The 17,383-nt window shown below is 44.2% G+C and overlaps 1 protein-coding gene and 1 pseudogene across 1 annotated transcript in view; one reads left to right on the forward strand and one right to left on the reverse strand.

Annotated features, from left to right (window-relative positions):
- The window catches only part of EFCAB8 (EF-hand calcium binding domain 8), a 55,722-nt gene extending 39,653 nt beyond the window's left edge, over positions 1-16,069 (forward strand). Inside the window, exons 20-26 of the mRNA XM_059707504.1 lie at positions 1,460-1,681; positions 2,245-2,382; positions 6,646-6,814; positions 12,562-12,691; positions 14,086-14,290; positions 14,375-14,473; positions 15,453-16,069. Of these exons, the coding sequence (XP_059563487.1) occupies positions 1,460-1,681; positions 2,245-2,382; positions 6,646-6,814; positions 12,562-12,691; positions 14,086-14,290; positions 14,375-14,473; positions 15,453-15,734 (1,245 nt within the window). The 3' untranslated portion in view covers positions 15,735-16,069. The remainder of the gene's footprint in view (positions 1-1,459; positions 1,682-2,244; positions 2,383-6,645; positions 6,815-12,561; positions 12,692-14,085; positions 14,291-14,374; positions 14,474-15,452) is intronic.
- LOC132239517 (MICOS complex subunit MIC27-like) lies at positions 9,927-10,732 on the reverse strand (annotated as a pseudogene).
- Positions 16,070-17,383: the final 1,314 nt, after the last annotated feature.

Genomic DNA, 17,383 nt, shown 5'->3' on the forward strand with positions numbered 1-17,383 from the left:
ATTGATGAGAGAGAATCATTGATCAGCTGCTTCTTGCACCGCCCCCCCCCCCCCCCCGCCCCACTGGGAATCAAGCCGGAAACCCCAGCATGTGCCCTGACTGGGAATTGAACCGAGACCTCCAGGTTCATAGGTTGATGCTTAACCACTGAGCCATGCTAGCTGGGCTTGTTATATTTTCTTCTAGACATTTATGATTTTATATATTTTTAGCCAGCTTTTTTTTCATCTAAGTAACTTTGTGTATGGTGTGATGTATGAATCTAGTTGTTCTTTTTTCCCTAAATTGGTAGCCAGTTACTCAAATACCATTTATTGAATAGTTTATCTTTTCTTTACTGTCTTGAAATTCTATCATTATTATATAAGATAATCTTCTATAATCTATTTCTGGACCCTCTCTATTGATCCATTGGTATATTTGTCTATTCTTGCATGGATGTTTTACATTTTTAAGAGATATGATAAAAGTCTTTATAGACGATGCAATTAGAAAAAAAGCTGAAGGAAATGCATTAAAATTGTAATGTGATTATTTCTGGTTATTGGGATCCTGTGGATGATTTAATTTTTTTTCATCGACCCGTGCTGTCCACATTTTGTACGGTGCACAAGTACACTTGCAAAAATGGGGAAATGCTTGCTGTTTCCTTTGGTTTAGGGACTCTTGGTTCTATGATCCTGGCACCTGGGCCAATGGGAAGCAGGTTGAGCATTTTGTTTTGGACCCCAGGACGAGAATAAATGAGATTTCTATTGTTGTTGAAGGCATGTTGTGGGAACCCGCAAGCCACCACTGTAATTTCTGACTTCGTATGAGTTTCCCTGCGTGGCCTGATTTACTTTGTATCCCTAACTGTGCTCTCTCTGCCTCATGCGAGGTGGGTCCCAGGCGAGCGGCTCTCTTCACATGCTCCTCATACAGAGTAACTCCCCACTGTAGCCCCCACGTAAACCATGGGAGTGACCATGTAAGCGAAAGTGAGCACTAGGGGGATTTAGCAAAGGGCATGATCCAACTAAGACTTGAAGAAGAATTTGGTGAAGAATTTTTGGCAATTGGCTGAAAACGGAAATGTTTCACTGTAGTGATATATGAAAGGGAATGAACTCATCCTCCAAATCGCTTTGGGCTGAGCTGCAGGTCTCAGAAAATCTTGCTGGAGCCTTAGGACAATTCAGCATCTATTCATTGATCATGTAGCGTGTGCCAGGCATCATCTTAGTTGCTGAGGATAAAGTCATGAACAAAAACAGACACACATCCTTGCCATCTAGGAGCTCATAGTTCAGCAAAATGTTCCTGGTCGCCAGTGAGGTAGGAAGTGTGGTACCCCATCACCATTCTCACTGGGCATCTAGTTTATTGGGGGACCAGGTCAGTGTGGTGACTTGCCAGGCGGGCCCCTCAGCACCGTGTGGCAGCAGCCAGCTGAGCAGGCCCACCTCTCTTGCACAGATAATCTTCCTGCAAAGCAGGCCTCGCCTGCCACAGACGGCTGCCCTGCTGAGCAGCTGCATTGACGGCTACATCTACGCCTGGTCCATCTATGGGTATGGAGGCCTGCTGGGGAAGTTCCGCGTGGACTCTGGAGGCCTCGGAGATGTGGTCGTGGGTGCCATGGCCACTGACGAAAATGACTGCATTCTTGTCACGGGGGATAGTAAAGGGTTCATCAAGGTGAGGAAGCTGGCATGGCATGGAGACTGAGAGGCTGGTGTCAGCCAAATTCTAGCCTCCTCTCTGTCACAGGTGGCCCTAGCCTAATCCCTACGGGTATATTTTCATTTGTGAAATAGTGGGCAGTAGGATGGGTTGCCTTTAAAGTCCTCTCCTGCTCTGGCGTGCCCAGTGGAAGGACTGAGGGTTTGGTTCAAAAGGCCCCTCCACGAAGCCTTCCCCAGTGAATCCTGTGCTCCATCCGTCTCCCTAAAGCTCCCTCACCCCCCAGCCATGCCTCTTATCGGTGGTCTGTTGTTTCAGGAACTGATTTCATGCTTTGTGGTGAGACACAAGGCAAGAGTGTCTTGTCCTGGGGCCAGTCTCACCCTCTCTGCATGCTAGTAAGGGGTCTGACCTAGAAGATTACTTGGGCCCCTTCTGGGCCTGACCATCTGGTTATCTTAGAGGCGTGAATAAGAACTGCCCCGCTAAAGTGAGGAGCAGTGGTCTGGGAGGGATCCAGAGTGAGTTTGTGCTGGAATGAAGTGGTGCTGGGCCACTAACTCACATTCTGTGCCTAGATCTGGGACATCGATGATTACTGCACAGTCACTGATGGGCAGTCATCTCAATCCAGTGGAACAAACAAGTTCCAGTTCTTAATTCCTAAACTGATCCAGACCAACCTTGAATACAGCATCCCCTCGGACAAGAAGGAGGTAGGAAGAGTACTGGATATGCTTTACTCAATAGCTGGACCATGATTCTTGCACTGAGATTCTGAGTCTCTCATTTTTCCTGTTCAAGGTTGTCTGGTTGATTGGGACAAATTTTTGTTAACCAGAAGTCACCATTAACCAGTAAAACACAAGGATGCACACATTAAATGCACCCACATGAGTGCACTTGCACATGTATACAAACACACACACACACCTTTGATGGGCTTTAATCATTGCAGTGAGGGCTCTGAAGTCATGCATTAAAAAAAAATTTTTTTTTTACAAAACAATTTTTATTGATTTTAGAGAGGAAGAGAGAGGGAGGTAGGGAGGGAGGAAGGGAGAGAGAGAGAGAGAGAGAGAGAGAGAGAGAGAGAAGTATCAATGATGAGAGAGAATAATTGATTGGCTGTCTCCTGCATGCCCCACACTGGGGATCAAGCCCACAACCTGGACATGTGTCTTGACCAGGAATTGAACTGTGACCTCCTGGTCAATGTTCAGCCACTGAGCCAGGCTGGCTAGGCAATCATGCATTCTTTTTAAAAATAATAAAAATATTTATGTATTTTCTTGAGCAGGTAATACATTTATATAGTTCAAAAATCAGTATTTCTCTGATGACTAATGAAGTTGAGCACCTTTTCATTAGTTATTTGGAAAATGAAAATTAAAGCCACCATGTGATACTACTGCACACCCACTAGAATGACGAAAACTAAAAAGATAGGCAATACTAAATGTTGACAAGGATACAGATCAGCTGGAATTTCCGCTGCTGGTAGGAATATAAATTAGTATAATCACTTTGGAGAACTATAGCTACTAAAGCTGGATGTGCCTCTTCCATAAGTCAGCAATTCTACTCCTAGGTTTATAACCCAGAGAAATCTATGCTCTAAGAAATATGAATAAGAATGTTGATAGGATTACTGTTTGTAATAACTTCACATTTGAAATAACCCAAATGCCCATCAATGTAGATTGGAAAAATAAATTGTGGTATATATACTGTACAGAGTAATATCTGGTTTTGGAAATGAATGTTTTGTATGTATTTGCTATTATCCTATATAATAAAGAGGCAATATGCAAATTGACCCTCACGCTGTAACACCATCACAAGATGGTGGTGGGCACAGTGGGGGCAGGGCCGGTGGCTGCTCCACGCAGCTTCTGCCAGGGTTTCCGAGGCCCTGTGTGCACGCCGTGGGGGCAGGGCCTGGCAGCCGCTGTGCGTGGCCAGGAGGCGGGGCATTGGGTGGCACTCGAGGACTCGGGGACCATCCTGTGGTGCGCCAGCCACATGGGGCGGGACTCTGGGACTCGGAGTGGTCCCATGGCACGGGGGTGGGAGGTGGGGGGGGCCCGGGTCTCGTGCAATTTTGTGCGATGGGTCACTAGTTCAGTAATAAAAAGGAATGAAGTACCGATGCATGTTACAACGTGAGGAACCTTGTAGACCGTATGTTAAATGAAGGAAGCCAGTCACATACTATATGATTCCATTTATACAAACTATGGGGTGATGAAATGGTCTAAATTTGATTGTGACGGTGGTGGAAAACTCTATGAATATACTAAAAAACACTGAAGTGAGCACTGTAAATGAGTAAATTGTATGTGAATTATATTTTAATAAAAATGTTTTTAATAGTATAAAACTATAGAGCAAATATTTTTTTTCATGAATATTTTTTATTTGTTTGTAGCTGTTTATCTGCACATCTGGTAATTTATCCCAAGGAAGTAGTATGCAAAAGAACATAAATCTTAAATGAACTGCCTTATGACCCAGTGATTCCGCTTTGGGAATATAAAAAGAATGAAACTTTACCATTTGTGACAGCATGGATGGACCTAGAGGGTATTGTGCTAAGTGAAATAAGTCAGTCAAAGAAAGGCAAATACCATATGACTTCACTTATATGAAATCTAAAGAACAATATAAATAAATGAACAAACAAAATAGCAACAGACTCATAGTTACAGAGAACGAACTGGTGGTTGCCAGAGGGGAGAGGGGTTGGAGGACTGAGTAAAAATGATGAAGATATGGAGAAATACAGACTGGTAGTTACAAAATAGTTATGGGGGTGTCTACAGCATAGGAAATATAGTCAATGATATTGTAATAACTATCTATAGTGCCAGATGGGTACCGGAAATATCAGGGGGAATACTTTATAAAGTATGTGATTGTCTAACCACTAAGCTGTACACCTGAAACTAATACAAAAGGATATTGAATGTAAATTGGAAAAAAAGCATTAAATAGAACAAAAAGAATCTAAACCTTTCTAAGACCTTTAATGGATACTGCCAAACTGCATTCCAGAAAGTTTATTCAATTTTGCACTTTATTAGCCTGTTTTGTTTTATCTTTCACAACATAAGGTATTAGTGGTATTCGTCTGAGTGAAGGACCGCTGGGGCAATCAGAGTGTCTTGCTTAGAGAAGGCATTCAATACATAAATAAATGTTTGAAGTGAAAAAAAAAAATACCACACATACCAAACACTTTAGGCTGATATTTAGATACAAATGATTTCTTTTGATTTTAACAAAGATAACTTTGCTTGTTAATGATGTTGACACCTTTCCTTATTTTATTGACCATGTATAATTTTGTGAATTGCCTCTTTATGTCCTTTGCCCATTTTTCTGTTGTAGTAACCATCTTTTGTACTTATTTAAAAATATATTACAAGGTATTAACTCATGGTCTGTCACATATATTACAAATATTTCCCCCAATTTGTCATTTGCCTTTTAATTTTATTTATGAAGGTATTGATTTGCTAGTGACTCCAAATTTGAATCTCCAGACTTACTTTCTCTTTTAAGCTTATTCAGAAGTAAGATAAATATTCACTCATTGTTTCTTTTAGAAGTTTTATGGTTTCATTGAAAATAATTCTTTGACCCATCTACAGTTTATTTAGTTGTAAGATATATGACAATAATTTAAGTTTCTCTTAGTAGTTCATCAGGTATTCCAGCACAGCTTACTGGGTCCTGCTCTGTATTACCACAGCTTTCCTGCCACTTTTATCACAGACCAAAGTTTTATTTGGGTTGGTTTTTGAGCTCTCTAGTGTCTTCCATTGTTTTGTTTAAAGTTTGTACTATTATGATTTAACATATGGTAAAATATGTCCCCCTTCATTAATCTTTTTTTAAATTGTAATAGTGTAAAGTTGTTATAATGGTGTTTTCTTTTTAAATCTTTATTGTTGAAAGTATTACATATTTTAATCTTTTTAAAAATATATTTTAATTGATTTCAGAGAGGAAGGGAGAGAGAGATAGGAACATCAATGATGAGAGAGAATTATCCTGCACACCCCCTACTGGGGAGTGAGCCTGCAACCTGGGCATGTGCCCTAACTGGGAATTAGACCAGTGACCTCTTGGTTCCTGGATTGACATTCAACCGCTGAGCCACACCCGGCTGGGCCCCCTTAATTAATCTTGTTGTTTTTTTTTTTTCAGTGGTCTTGGATATTTTCACTCATTTCCCTGTTAAGAAGAGTTTATTTTTTCATACTATAACATAATATCTCATCCCCACTAACCCTATTCTACTACCAATGCCCAAATGAATAACTTTAGAAGACCTGGGTTCTTGTCGCGGCATGTGGCTTGGGCTGGTTACTGAACATTTCTGATTCACTTCTCTTCTTTGTGAAATGGTGAGACTCATACACATCCCATAAGGTTGTTGTGTTCAAATGGAATAATCCATAGGGAGGGCATTGGTAAGTAATATAGTAATATGCCTGGCCAGTGTTGCTCAGTAGTTGAGCATCGACCCATGAACCAGGAGGTCAGGGTTTGATTCCTGGTCAGAGCACATGCCCAGGTTGTGGGCTCGATCCCCAGTTGGGAGGCGGCAGCTGGGGAGGGGCGGGAGGGGGGGCGTACAGGAGGCAGCCGATCAATGATTCTCTCTCAACATTTATGTCTATCCCTTTCTCCCTCTCCCTTCCTTTTTCTGAAATTAATAAAAGCATTAAAAATAATATAGCAATATGTAAATGCTTTTTATGATTTTACCAAAGGGTCAGTGAGGGCCAAAGAAGTGTGGGAACTTAACTAAGGTCACCAGAAATTCATGTAGGAGTGTGTCTAGAACTAGGCCTGGCTCCTGTCCTGGTTCCTTCCTGAGGGCTCTGCTTTGTCTAGCCCTGGGTGCCCTCTGATGAGCCTATGTGATGGTCTTGCTATAAGTAATTATCCTGTACGGTCTCCTGTAGGTCGTGGATGGCCAGACCATTTCCCTGGCTCCCCCCATGCTTCTGGCGACCTGGAAGGGCCATTTGGATAGTGTGGCAGACATCCTGTATGTGGACAGCTATGAGTTGGTGATTAGTGCTGGCCACGACCGGGACATCAAGGCTTGGAGACTCTCCGGCGATGCCATTGGTATGGGTCCTGCTGAAGTTCAGCCATGCCCCATGGCCCTTCCTGTCCCTGTCCCTGTTAGAACATAAATTGACTTAAACCTTATAATCCATGGGATAGGGGTTTCAGACCACAGCAGCTTTCTTTGTTAAATAGTATTACAGGATATGAATCTATTCAATTGCACATTCGGCAGTCTGTCCATCCATCCATCCACTATCTGTCCACCCATCCACCTACTCACATTATTAATTGTCTTTGTATTTTTTTTGCAAATCATATGTCTGATAAGATATATTCCTTTTTCTTCTTAAAAAAATAAATGTAATTCTTACATTATAACATGCAGAAAAGTACCCAAATCTAAAGATTCATCTTGGTGAATTTTCACAAAGTTTATACCCATATAGCCTCCATTATATAAAAAAACAGAACATTACCAGTCGTTGGGGCAACCCTCACCCCCGCAACCCGACCATCTCTATCTACCCCTCCAAAAGCAACCACTATCCTATTTTCCAAATACAGAGATTAGTTTTGTCTGGTTTTGAACTTTGTATAAATGAAACAATGCGACAAAGCCTTTGTGTCTGACTTCTTTCTCTCAACATTATTGTTTGTGCAATTCAGCCATTTGTTGAAGGTAGTAGTTCATTTGTTCTCATTGCTCAATAGTAATTGGTTGTTGATATACCATAATTTCTTCATCTCTGCTACTATTGGTGGTCATTGGAGTTCTTTCTGGCTATTTTGTTCTATTAACTATAACACTGCTATGAATATTCTTACACAGATTTTTTTGGTGAACAAATGTATGCATTTCTGTTGGATATATATCTAGGCTGGAACTGCCGAACCACAGGGTATATATACATTGAGTCTCAGTAGATACTGCTAAACAGTCTTTCAAAGCGCTTGGTAGTAGCTGAAGACTTGCTCTGTGCCTGGAATCTTCTGGATTATAATCTGTCATGCCATATGAGGTTGTTTAAAGTTCATTAAAAATTCATCTGGTTTCCTCTCATCTTGTCTATGGAGGATTCATCCTCCTTCGATTATATTGGTCTCTTTTCTCCTATCACAGGATTATTACTTTCTTTTTTTTTTTTTAAATATATTTTATTGATTTTTTTACAGAGAGGAAGAGAGAGGGATAGAGAGAAACATCGATGAGAGAGAAACATCGATCAGCTGCCTCCTGCACGCCCCCTGCTGGGGATGTGCTTGCAACCCAGGTACATGCCCTTGACTGGAATCAAACCCGGGACCCTTCAGTCCGCAGGTCGACGCTCTATCCACTGAGCCAAACCGGTCATGGCTATTACTTTCTTAAGTTCACTTAGGTTTTCTTGAATTTTCACCCATGTAAACTTTACGGGTTTACATTTTTAAAATATTTTAAATTTATTTCTGTTCTACGATAAAATTTCTCATTTTCTTTTCTTTTTTAAAAAAAAAGATTTTTTAAAAAATTGATTTTTAGAGAGAGAGGAGGGGAGGGGGAGAGAGAAACATCGATGTGAGAATGAAACATCTATCAGCTGCCTCCTGCATGTCCCTACTGGGGATCAAGCCCACAAGCTGGGCATGTGACCTGACCGGAAGTCAAACCGGCAAACTTTTGGTGCATGGGATGATGCCCAACCAGCAGCCACACCAGCCAGGTCAATATCCTTTGTATTCTTGAATATTCTTTGTATTCTTGATTCTTTATACCGAGCCTTATTTTATTATTCTGTTTACCATCTTTGCCTTTTAATTGGATGTCTAATCCATTTAAATATTAATGAAATTACTTTCATGGTTTAAGTCTATCATCTGATATTTGTTTTCTGTTTATTCCATCACTTCTTTCTTTCTTTCTTCTTTTTTTTGGTCTTCTTTTGGATTAATCAAGTATTTAAAAAATTATCCTGTTTTATTCCTCTGTTAGTTTTTACTGATATGTCTTTGAATTATTCTTTAGATAATAATATGCACTCTTGACCTGATACCACTTCCTATGCAAGAACCTTACATTCCCTTTCCTGTTGTTTGTGTGAATGCTCCCATATGTTTTACTTCTACAGATGTTATGACTTCCAGCAAGGCATTGTTCTTAATGTTACTGTAAGCAGTAACATTTACCCTCACATTTCCCGTTTCTCCTGCTCTTCGTTCCTTCCTGAAGTTCTAGGGTTCTGTCTGCAATCATTTTCCTTTAGTCTGAAGAACTTCCTTTATTATTTTTTTATAGAGCTGATCTGCTAGTGATAAATTCTTTAAGCTCTTATTTTTCTGAAAACGTCCTTATTTTGCCTTAAAAGTTTATTATTTTACTGGACATAGAATTCTCAGCTGACAGTTTATTTCCTTTCAGTACTTAAAAAAGACCATTCCATTGTCTTCTGTTTTCTCTTGAAAAGTCAGTTGTAAGTTGATACTTTGAAGGTAATTTTTCTTTTTTCTCTGACTGCTTTTTTTTTTTTTTTGGCAGTGTGACTATGATGTGCCATATTGTGATTTCATTTGTATTTATCCTCCTTGGAGTTCGCTGATCTTTTTCAATCTGGAGTCTCATTCATTTTGAAAAATCCTCAGATATTATCTCTTCAATATTTCTTTTGCCCATTCTCTTTCTCCTCTCATTGTGTGGTTCCAATTATGTGTATATTAGAACATTTGACATTTGACGTGTCGCACATGCTCTGTTCTTTTCATTTTTTCTTTCTTTTTTTTTGGTCATAAAATATGCTTATTTTATTACAGCTCTGGGAAATGAAAAAAGAGGACAGGGAATATATCCTTTCACAAACCATTCTAATTTAGCTGATATTAATTAGAAAAAACTAAAGCAAGTATATGTGTGTACAAGCACTGAGATATACACATACATATATTTATATTTTTGTTTATAAACACCCTTAAGTCATCAAATGCATCCTAATACTACTACCTCTGTCTCTTCACCAATCATTTAATATTGTTTGGATTGTATTTGCTGTTTGTGTTTTAATCACTTATGTGATTGGTCAAACTATACATTAGAAGATGTAAGGGATACATTTGCTTTAAGTTATGCTGTATGTGTCACAAATACCCATGACATGATCCCCCCCCCATTATTATTTGAAATTTCACACATCTTGTAGGTCTCTATGTACAGTATTTCAGCTTTCAGTGCTGTACATATCCACATCTTCTGGATGGGACTGCCTGTGATCCACGAGCTTGGGGTCAGGCATAAACTGTGTAGCACCTGAGGTGGACTCTGATTTGGTCTTCGTTTCAGATCTGAGTTCTGTTGACAAAGCCATTGAATATTTCAGGTCGTGAGCTGTTTTCACAGGTATTTCTATTTCTGCATAACTTCCCAGCTTAGTTTTTCCTTTAGATTCAGGAAGTGACTTTTTTGTTGTTTTTGTGTGTACAATGATTTAACTGCTTCATAAATTTGCTGGCTCATACCATATGCCCTTTTCCAGGTTACCTTGGCAATTATTACAGACTGAACTGGGTAACAAACAGCTGTTACTTAAGTGGCCAGTCCTGATGGATAAGCTATTTTCTTAAATCTAGAACCTTTTCTTGCTGAAACCAAGCCTACCAATCCTGAAACTGTAATCACTGCAATTTCCAGAAGAAAATCTCATGGTGGAATCTTCAGATAAACATGTGCATCTTTTCCAAATTGAACTGTCTCCATTATCCATATTTCACAAAGACATAAACATCCTTGCACCAGCCAATATAACAACCAGTTGTAGTGCGGATGGAGGCAAAGCCCATTTGTAAATTTCCAGGCTGCTCTTCAGCATATTTAGACTGGAGAGGCGGTGAAGTATATATGGGGAGCTTCTCTGGTTTCATTAGCGGCTCTTTGAATTTCTTTTCTTTGGCTGCATGCACACTTATAGATGCACATATTAGACCTGCAGGCACGCTTGTCAGCTTTCCCATTAGTTTTAACTCTATACCCATCCATCCAAGGCACATACTCTGACCCTATGGCCACCATGTCTGTGACTCTCCACCGAAACTTTCATCCCCAGTTTTTCTTCAATCTCTCCACTCCAGTTTGGATCTTTTCTATGGACCTGCCTTCCAGTTTATCAATTCTGTCTCCTATATGCAGTCTGCTATTAAATCTATCTGATTAATTCTTGTATTTTTATATTTTTTAGTTCTAGAATACCAATTTGGTCCTTTTCTATAGATTCCAATTCACTGTTGCAATTCTCTCCCCTTTCTTCCTCCATTTTGTTATATCTTCCTTTATTTTTTTAAAATATTATTTATAATAGTTATTTTAAAGTGATTATCTGCTAACTCCAATGTCTAAATTATCTGTGAGTCTGATTCTAATGCCTATTTCTTCTTTTGATTATTGGTTACATTTTCCTATCTTTTCACATGTCATAGGCATTAAAAAAACCCAAAACAGAAATACTTCAAAATAAAACTTTTCTGAACTTTGTATAAAGGACCGTAGAGAGTAAAGTTGATAATGATTTTCCTCCATTACATTTGCTCTTTTCTGTGTATAGGGCTGCTCATCTCAGTGCAATCAGGAACTGAGCTGGGTTGGGACTGAACTGTATCTTTAGGTAGACTGACCTTACTTCTGTCTTCAGTTGTCTCTGGAGTGAAGTCTGTTGTGTCTGTTATAGGCTTCTTCCTCCAGTGGGACACTGTCTCCTAATGATCTCACTCTGTCTTTCTAGCCTAACCCTAGACCTTCAACTCCCCCAGTACTAAGTAAATGTCAGGTGGGAAAAAGAACTATGCATTTGGAACTCCCCTGAACTTAATCCATCATGCCAGCCAGAATGGCTGTCAGAGGCTCTGCTGGTTTCTCTTCCTTCCTGTAGCTTCCTTCTGCTAAGCTGAGCCTGATTCTCACCCTAGCCTGTGTCCAGATTCAGAAAATGTTCCCAGAAAAGAAAGCAGCTCCTGATTTCAGTTCTTCTTGGAAAGACATTTTCCTTTCTGTAAATTTAGTTCATCTATTTTCTTTGCTTCTACAGCTCTCCAGTGGTTTTATAGAAATATGGTTTTGTAACATACCTGTTTTGTTTTTCTTTTCTTTTTTTATATATATTTTATTGATATTTTTTACAGAGAGGAAGGGAGAGAGATAAAGAGTTAGAAACATCGATGAGAGAGAAACATCGATCAGCTGCCTCCTGCACATCTCCCACTGGGGATATGCCCTCAATCCAGGCACATGCCCTTGACCGGAATCGAACCCGGGACCTTTCAGTCCGCAGGCTAACGCTCTATCCACTGAGCCAAACCGGTTTCGGCTGTTTTTCTTAATTAAAAACAATTCTGCAGTAGGGTAATGGCCTACGACTATACCCTGCCCCTGCCCAGAAGTGGAAGGACTCATGTTTCTCTGTGCTCACTACTTGCTTTCTACTCCAGGCCTGTTCCTCCCCAGCCCCATGTCTGGTACACCTGATCATTTTGTATTATTGCCATTTCATACATGAGCTACTTGAAACCCAAATGAGGATCACTCAGTCCTTGCCATAGTACTCTCTCCTACACGTGGGGCAGGATGCCTTAGGCCTGAGCTCCAAGTATACACTAGGGCTAGTGTCTGATTCCTTCAGATAGTTGTTGAGTAGCCAGCATCATGCCTGACATATGGTGGGCATTATGAAGTGTGGGACAGGTGTAAGGGATTGCTGACTGACTCGAGGGTGGAGGGTGAGGGGCAGAGGTTCAGAGTCGGGGAGGCTAGGCCAGTCATTGTTACTGAGTTGGGTCTGATTAAATCACAGGGACATTTGGCCTGAAAGTTTGGAGCCGGCTGAAGGATATCCAGAATCTTGATGACAAAGAACTACATAAAAACTTAAGGAAAAAAAGTGAATCCATACATGCCTCCAAGAAGACCTATTCAGGGCTGCCGTGAGTTACCTGGTTTCCTCTGGCCCAAAGAGGGGGTGCTGGGAGCCTCTCCAGGTCCCAGGCATCCTCACCTGGATTGGGTGGTGCTGGGCACATTCAGGGAAAGCCCTGGAAGGCCCAAGGCCTGGGACCTGCTGGAAACTTGACTCCAGAGGTGGCAGCTGTGGTCTAAGAGCCTGAGGCTCTGTTCTTTCAGCTCAGCTCAGCTGAACGATTGAGCATTTGACTTTGCCGCATAAAAACCCATGTCCTTAGATGGGACCCTGCCCCAGAGCCAGATTCAGATTTGCCAGTGCTGGCTTCCCTGCAGGCGCCATTTCTATGTGGCCACAGGGCCCTGGCAGGAGAGTGCCCAGGGCTCTGGTCCTGAACAGACACTGGATTCTTTTTCTGAGTCATGGGAAAGGCAGGAGGCTTCCCACTTGTTCTTTCCTCTACAGGTTCCTCCTCCACCCATGCTCTACCCTTATCCTTGGCCAAATCTTGGATAATTTGGGGTTATTCAAAAATTACTTATTAAGGCCCTGCTGGTTGCCAGGCCCTGTACTAGGTTCTAGAGATCCCAAACAATACAAGCATGAGTCCTGCTTCTGATAATTCACAGTGCACTGGGGAGATGGACATGCAAACTCATGGCCGCTATTCTATGTGATAAGTGATGGATATTAAGAACAGGGATGGGGCCTGGCCGGCGTGGCTCAGGGGTTGAGCATTGACCTATGAACCAGGAGGTCATGGTTTGATTCCCAGTCAGGCCAAATGCCTGAGTTGCAGGCTTGATCCCCATTGTGGGGTGTGCAGGAGGCAGCTGATCAATGATTCTCATCATGGATGTTTCTCTCTCTCCCTCTACCTTCCTCTCTAAAATCAATAAAAACATATTAACAAACAAACAGGGATGGCTGAGGACAGTCTTCTGATAGGGTGGATTAACTAAGGAAGGCTTCATAGGAGAAGAGATTTTGGAGTTGGGTTTTGACATGTAAGCAGGAGTTTTCCAGGCACCCATAGAGTCCTTGTGGCTCCTATGTTTCTGTCAAGGCATGCACCTTTATAGTCCTCTGGGAGAATACCAAACAAGGCAGAGGCAATACCCTGGGAGAGGATATCTAAGTATTCCAAAGGGAACGTATAGGTAAGGTCAGGATGGGGTGTCAGACCTCCACGGGGGAGAGCACAGGGTCATGGGAAGAATCACGGGACTTGTTGGGAACCAGTTTAATCTGGGCTTTGCTAACGTCAGTGATGCACCCTGGGCATCCTGCCTCACGGGAGGAATAAGAAGGTTGGAGAGGCTCAGATCCAGGAGGGAGAAACCCTCCTGGGGCTCCTGGGAGGGCGTCCCTGGCTTGTGGTGCGGAGGGCATCTTCTGAAGAAAAGCCCCTCACATCAGGGAGGAGCAGGATTTGGCTGCGGCCCTGGTGTACCAGCGGCGGGAGGAGGTGGCTCTCCTGGCTTTCCTGAATGGAAAGGCAGACACAGAGGCGGAAGCTTGGGCCAAGCTGCAGAAGTTAACCATGACGTCCCCATGGGCTGGAGAGCGCTCCCTGAAAGATATTGAGAACACCTGGCACAAGTGGGAGTCCAAGGACAAGCAGGTCAGGCTTGATAGGGGACACGGGGGTGTGATGGGCCCACAGCTCTCAGTCCTGAGCCTTCACTCTTGCCCATGACTCTTGCAGGTGAGCAAAATCCTGGGAGCGGCGTACAAGCCCAAGGAGCGGTTGCGGAGTCCCGGGCTCCTGTCCACCAGTGTGCAGTATGGCCTGATGAAGTACCAGGTGCGGCAGGGTGGGGCTGCTCCCTGAGATGCTGGGGCTGGCGGCTCCGTCAGAGCCCACAGGGGCCTCCCGTGGGGTGAGGGGAACATCGGTCCTTTAATGGAATTCTGAGCAGGACAATTTCAGCATGAAATTGTTTGCCAAGGCTCTGGTTGAAACCACGGACACAGGTTTTGTCCTTGAGGACAAGCCTCATTGGGTCTATGGGAGGATGTCCTCCATTGGGCCTGGCACCTGTCCACAGCCTTCAAAGCATTTCCCAGAGTCTGGCTATTAGTTTGTTAGTGTGTTTGCTGTGCGTGTCTCCACACTGTGGGCTCCTCCTGAGCAGACACAGGTGTGATGGTGACAGGAGCATGGTCAATGAGAGGCAGGGGGAATGGAAGGGGGCTCTCCTGGGGAGAGAAAGGAGTGGAGGCTTGGGGGAGACCCACTTTGAGCCCCATCCTGTCTCTTACGTGGGCAGATCCCATCCTCTCTTAGCCTCTCCCTCCTTCTCTGCCAGAGGGGCATTACGGGAGCTCCCAGCCTCTGTGGCGGGGACTTAGAATGAGTGAGGTAACTCTCTGTCCCGGGCTGGCGGAAGGTCATGTGAAAAGGGCCCGCTTGGCCTCCCTACCCTCTACTGGAGACGGGACTCAAAGTGCATCTTGGCAAGTGCTAATGTCAGGTGTGGAAGCACGTCTGGGAGCTCCTTGTACCTGAGCCCCACTCAGGGTCCAGCCTGAGGCCTCATTCTAAGATGGGGACCGTCCAGTGCCAACCTCACAGGATGGTTGCCAGCACCAAGAGGAGGGCTGACGAGCCTCAGGCACAGTGGGCTTGTGGGCCCAGCAGGCTGTGGCCATCAGTGGCAACCAGAGGACCCTGGAGACTTCTTTGGCCTGGGAAGACCCCAGGGCCCATCCTTCTTGCGAGCCTGCTCTGGGTCCTGGTGCCCCCTGCCTATTCCCACACGCCCCTGCTCTGTTCCCCACAGATCTCACCTCAGATCTACCAAAACCTGTACTTCATTGAACTGGCACCCACCCACCAGCCTGACTTCATGATGCCTAAGGCCATAGACCAGCATGTCCGGCTGATCCGCACGGTGACCCACAATGTCTCGAAGGACCTGCATCCGAGCAAGGAGGCGGCCAGCATGCACACTAACATCTCCTCCTTCTCTTCCTTGTTCTCATCAGTCTCAGGCTCTGGGTTCCTGACCAGGAGGTTCACCCCCCCGGGGCTCCAGTCCTCCTCGGCCTCGCAGCGGCCCTAGTCAGCCTCCATGGCCCAGTCGGCTCGCTCAGTCCTGTCCCAGGCATCCAGGCACACCCTGCAGAGATCGGCCATGCCCACGCTGGTCGCCTCCTCCCTGAAGCAGGTCTCCCAGGCTCGGAAGGACGCCCCTCTGTGGTCTGTGAAGAAGGGCTCACGTCAGGGGCTGAGGTAGCTCAGCCTTCTCTGCTGTCCTCTGGCAGGACGACCAGGTCCTGTCTGTCGCTGGCATACCCCTGCTGGGCCCAGAGGATAAGCAACTTCCCCTGGCTGTCCGCGCTCTGCCTGGGTGGTGACGTTGACCTTCTTCACCAGAGGCCTGGAAAAGAAAATAAATGTTCATGGATGTTGGAGTCCATGAGTTTGGGCTGTGTCCCTCGCCCCCTTGGGCACCAGGCTCGCTCTCTGATCGGGTCATGTTTCCCCTGGCGGGGTGCAGGGAGGAGAGTCCCTCCCACAGGGCATGGGCTGCAGCTGTCTGGCCCGAGATAGGTGAAGTATTGGTTGGGTAATGACGCTGGGGTGAGCTGTGGAACTTGGTTCAACCCCCCACAAGAGTGAGACCAGCAGCCATCTGTCTGTCTCCTGCCTGTGCTGTGTGTCTGTCCTCCATCACTGTCAGCGCAGGGACTCCTGTATTTATACCCTGTTTGGCTCTTGTGCAAGGGAGACCTGGAAGTGTGGCGAATGGCACTTTGGCCTGGCTCTGCCACGATCTGGCTTTGGAGTTCCTCATCATTCTGAGCTCATTGTCCCCCTCTGGCACAGAGGTACCTGTCAAGGCCTCTGCTGGGCGACCAGCCCTCTCGGCAGCTCCACATCCTGTTCTGGGGAACGTGCGGACTCTGGTCACAGGCACTGCGGCCTGTGGAGAGCCAGAGCGGCCACCGCTGCTGTGCCATGGTACCCACAGCGCCGTGCTTGGCGGGGGCTGGCTGGAGCGGCAGGAGGTGGACTGCAGGCTTGGGTTCCTGGAGGTCTCTGTTTTCTTTTTTTTAAATTTTTTATTGATTAAGTTATTACATATGTGTCCTTATCACCACGTTACCCCCAACCCACCCCCCCCCCCGCCCACTCATTCCTTCACCCCCCTGTTGTCTGTGTCCATCGGTTAGGCCTATATGCTTGCATATAAGTCCTTTGGTTGATCTCTCCCCCTTACCGCCCCCCCCCCCACTTGCCCTCTGAGGTTTGATGGTCTGATTGATGCTTCTCTGTCTCTGGATCTGTTTTTGTTCATCAGTTTATGTTGTTCATTATATTCCATACATGAGTGAGATCATGTAGTATTTATCTTTCTCTGACTGGCTTATTTCACTTAGCATAATACTCTCCAGTTCCATCCATGCTGTTGCAAATGGTAAGAACTTTTTTACTGCAGCGTAGTATTCCATTGTGTAGATGTGCCACAGTTTTTTAATCCACTCATCTATTGATGAGCACTTAGGCTGTTTCCAAGTCTTAGCTATTGTGAATTGTGCTGCCATGAACATATGGGTGCATATATCCTTTCTAATTGGTGTTTCTAGTTTCTTGGGATATATTCCTAGGAGTGGGATCACTGGGTCAAATGGGAGTTCCATTTTTAGTTTTTTGAGGAAACTCCATACTGTTCTCCACAGTGGCTGCACCAGTCTGCATTCCCACCAG

Source organism: Myotis daubentonii, chromosome 8, assembly GCF_963259705.1.
Source record: "Myotis daubentonii chromosome 8, mMyoDau2.1, whole genome shotgun sequence".
Classification (NCBI taxonomy): Eukaryota; Metazoa; Chordata; class Mammalia; order Chiroptera; family Vespertilionidae; genus Myotis; species Myotis daubentonii.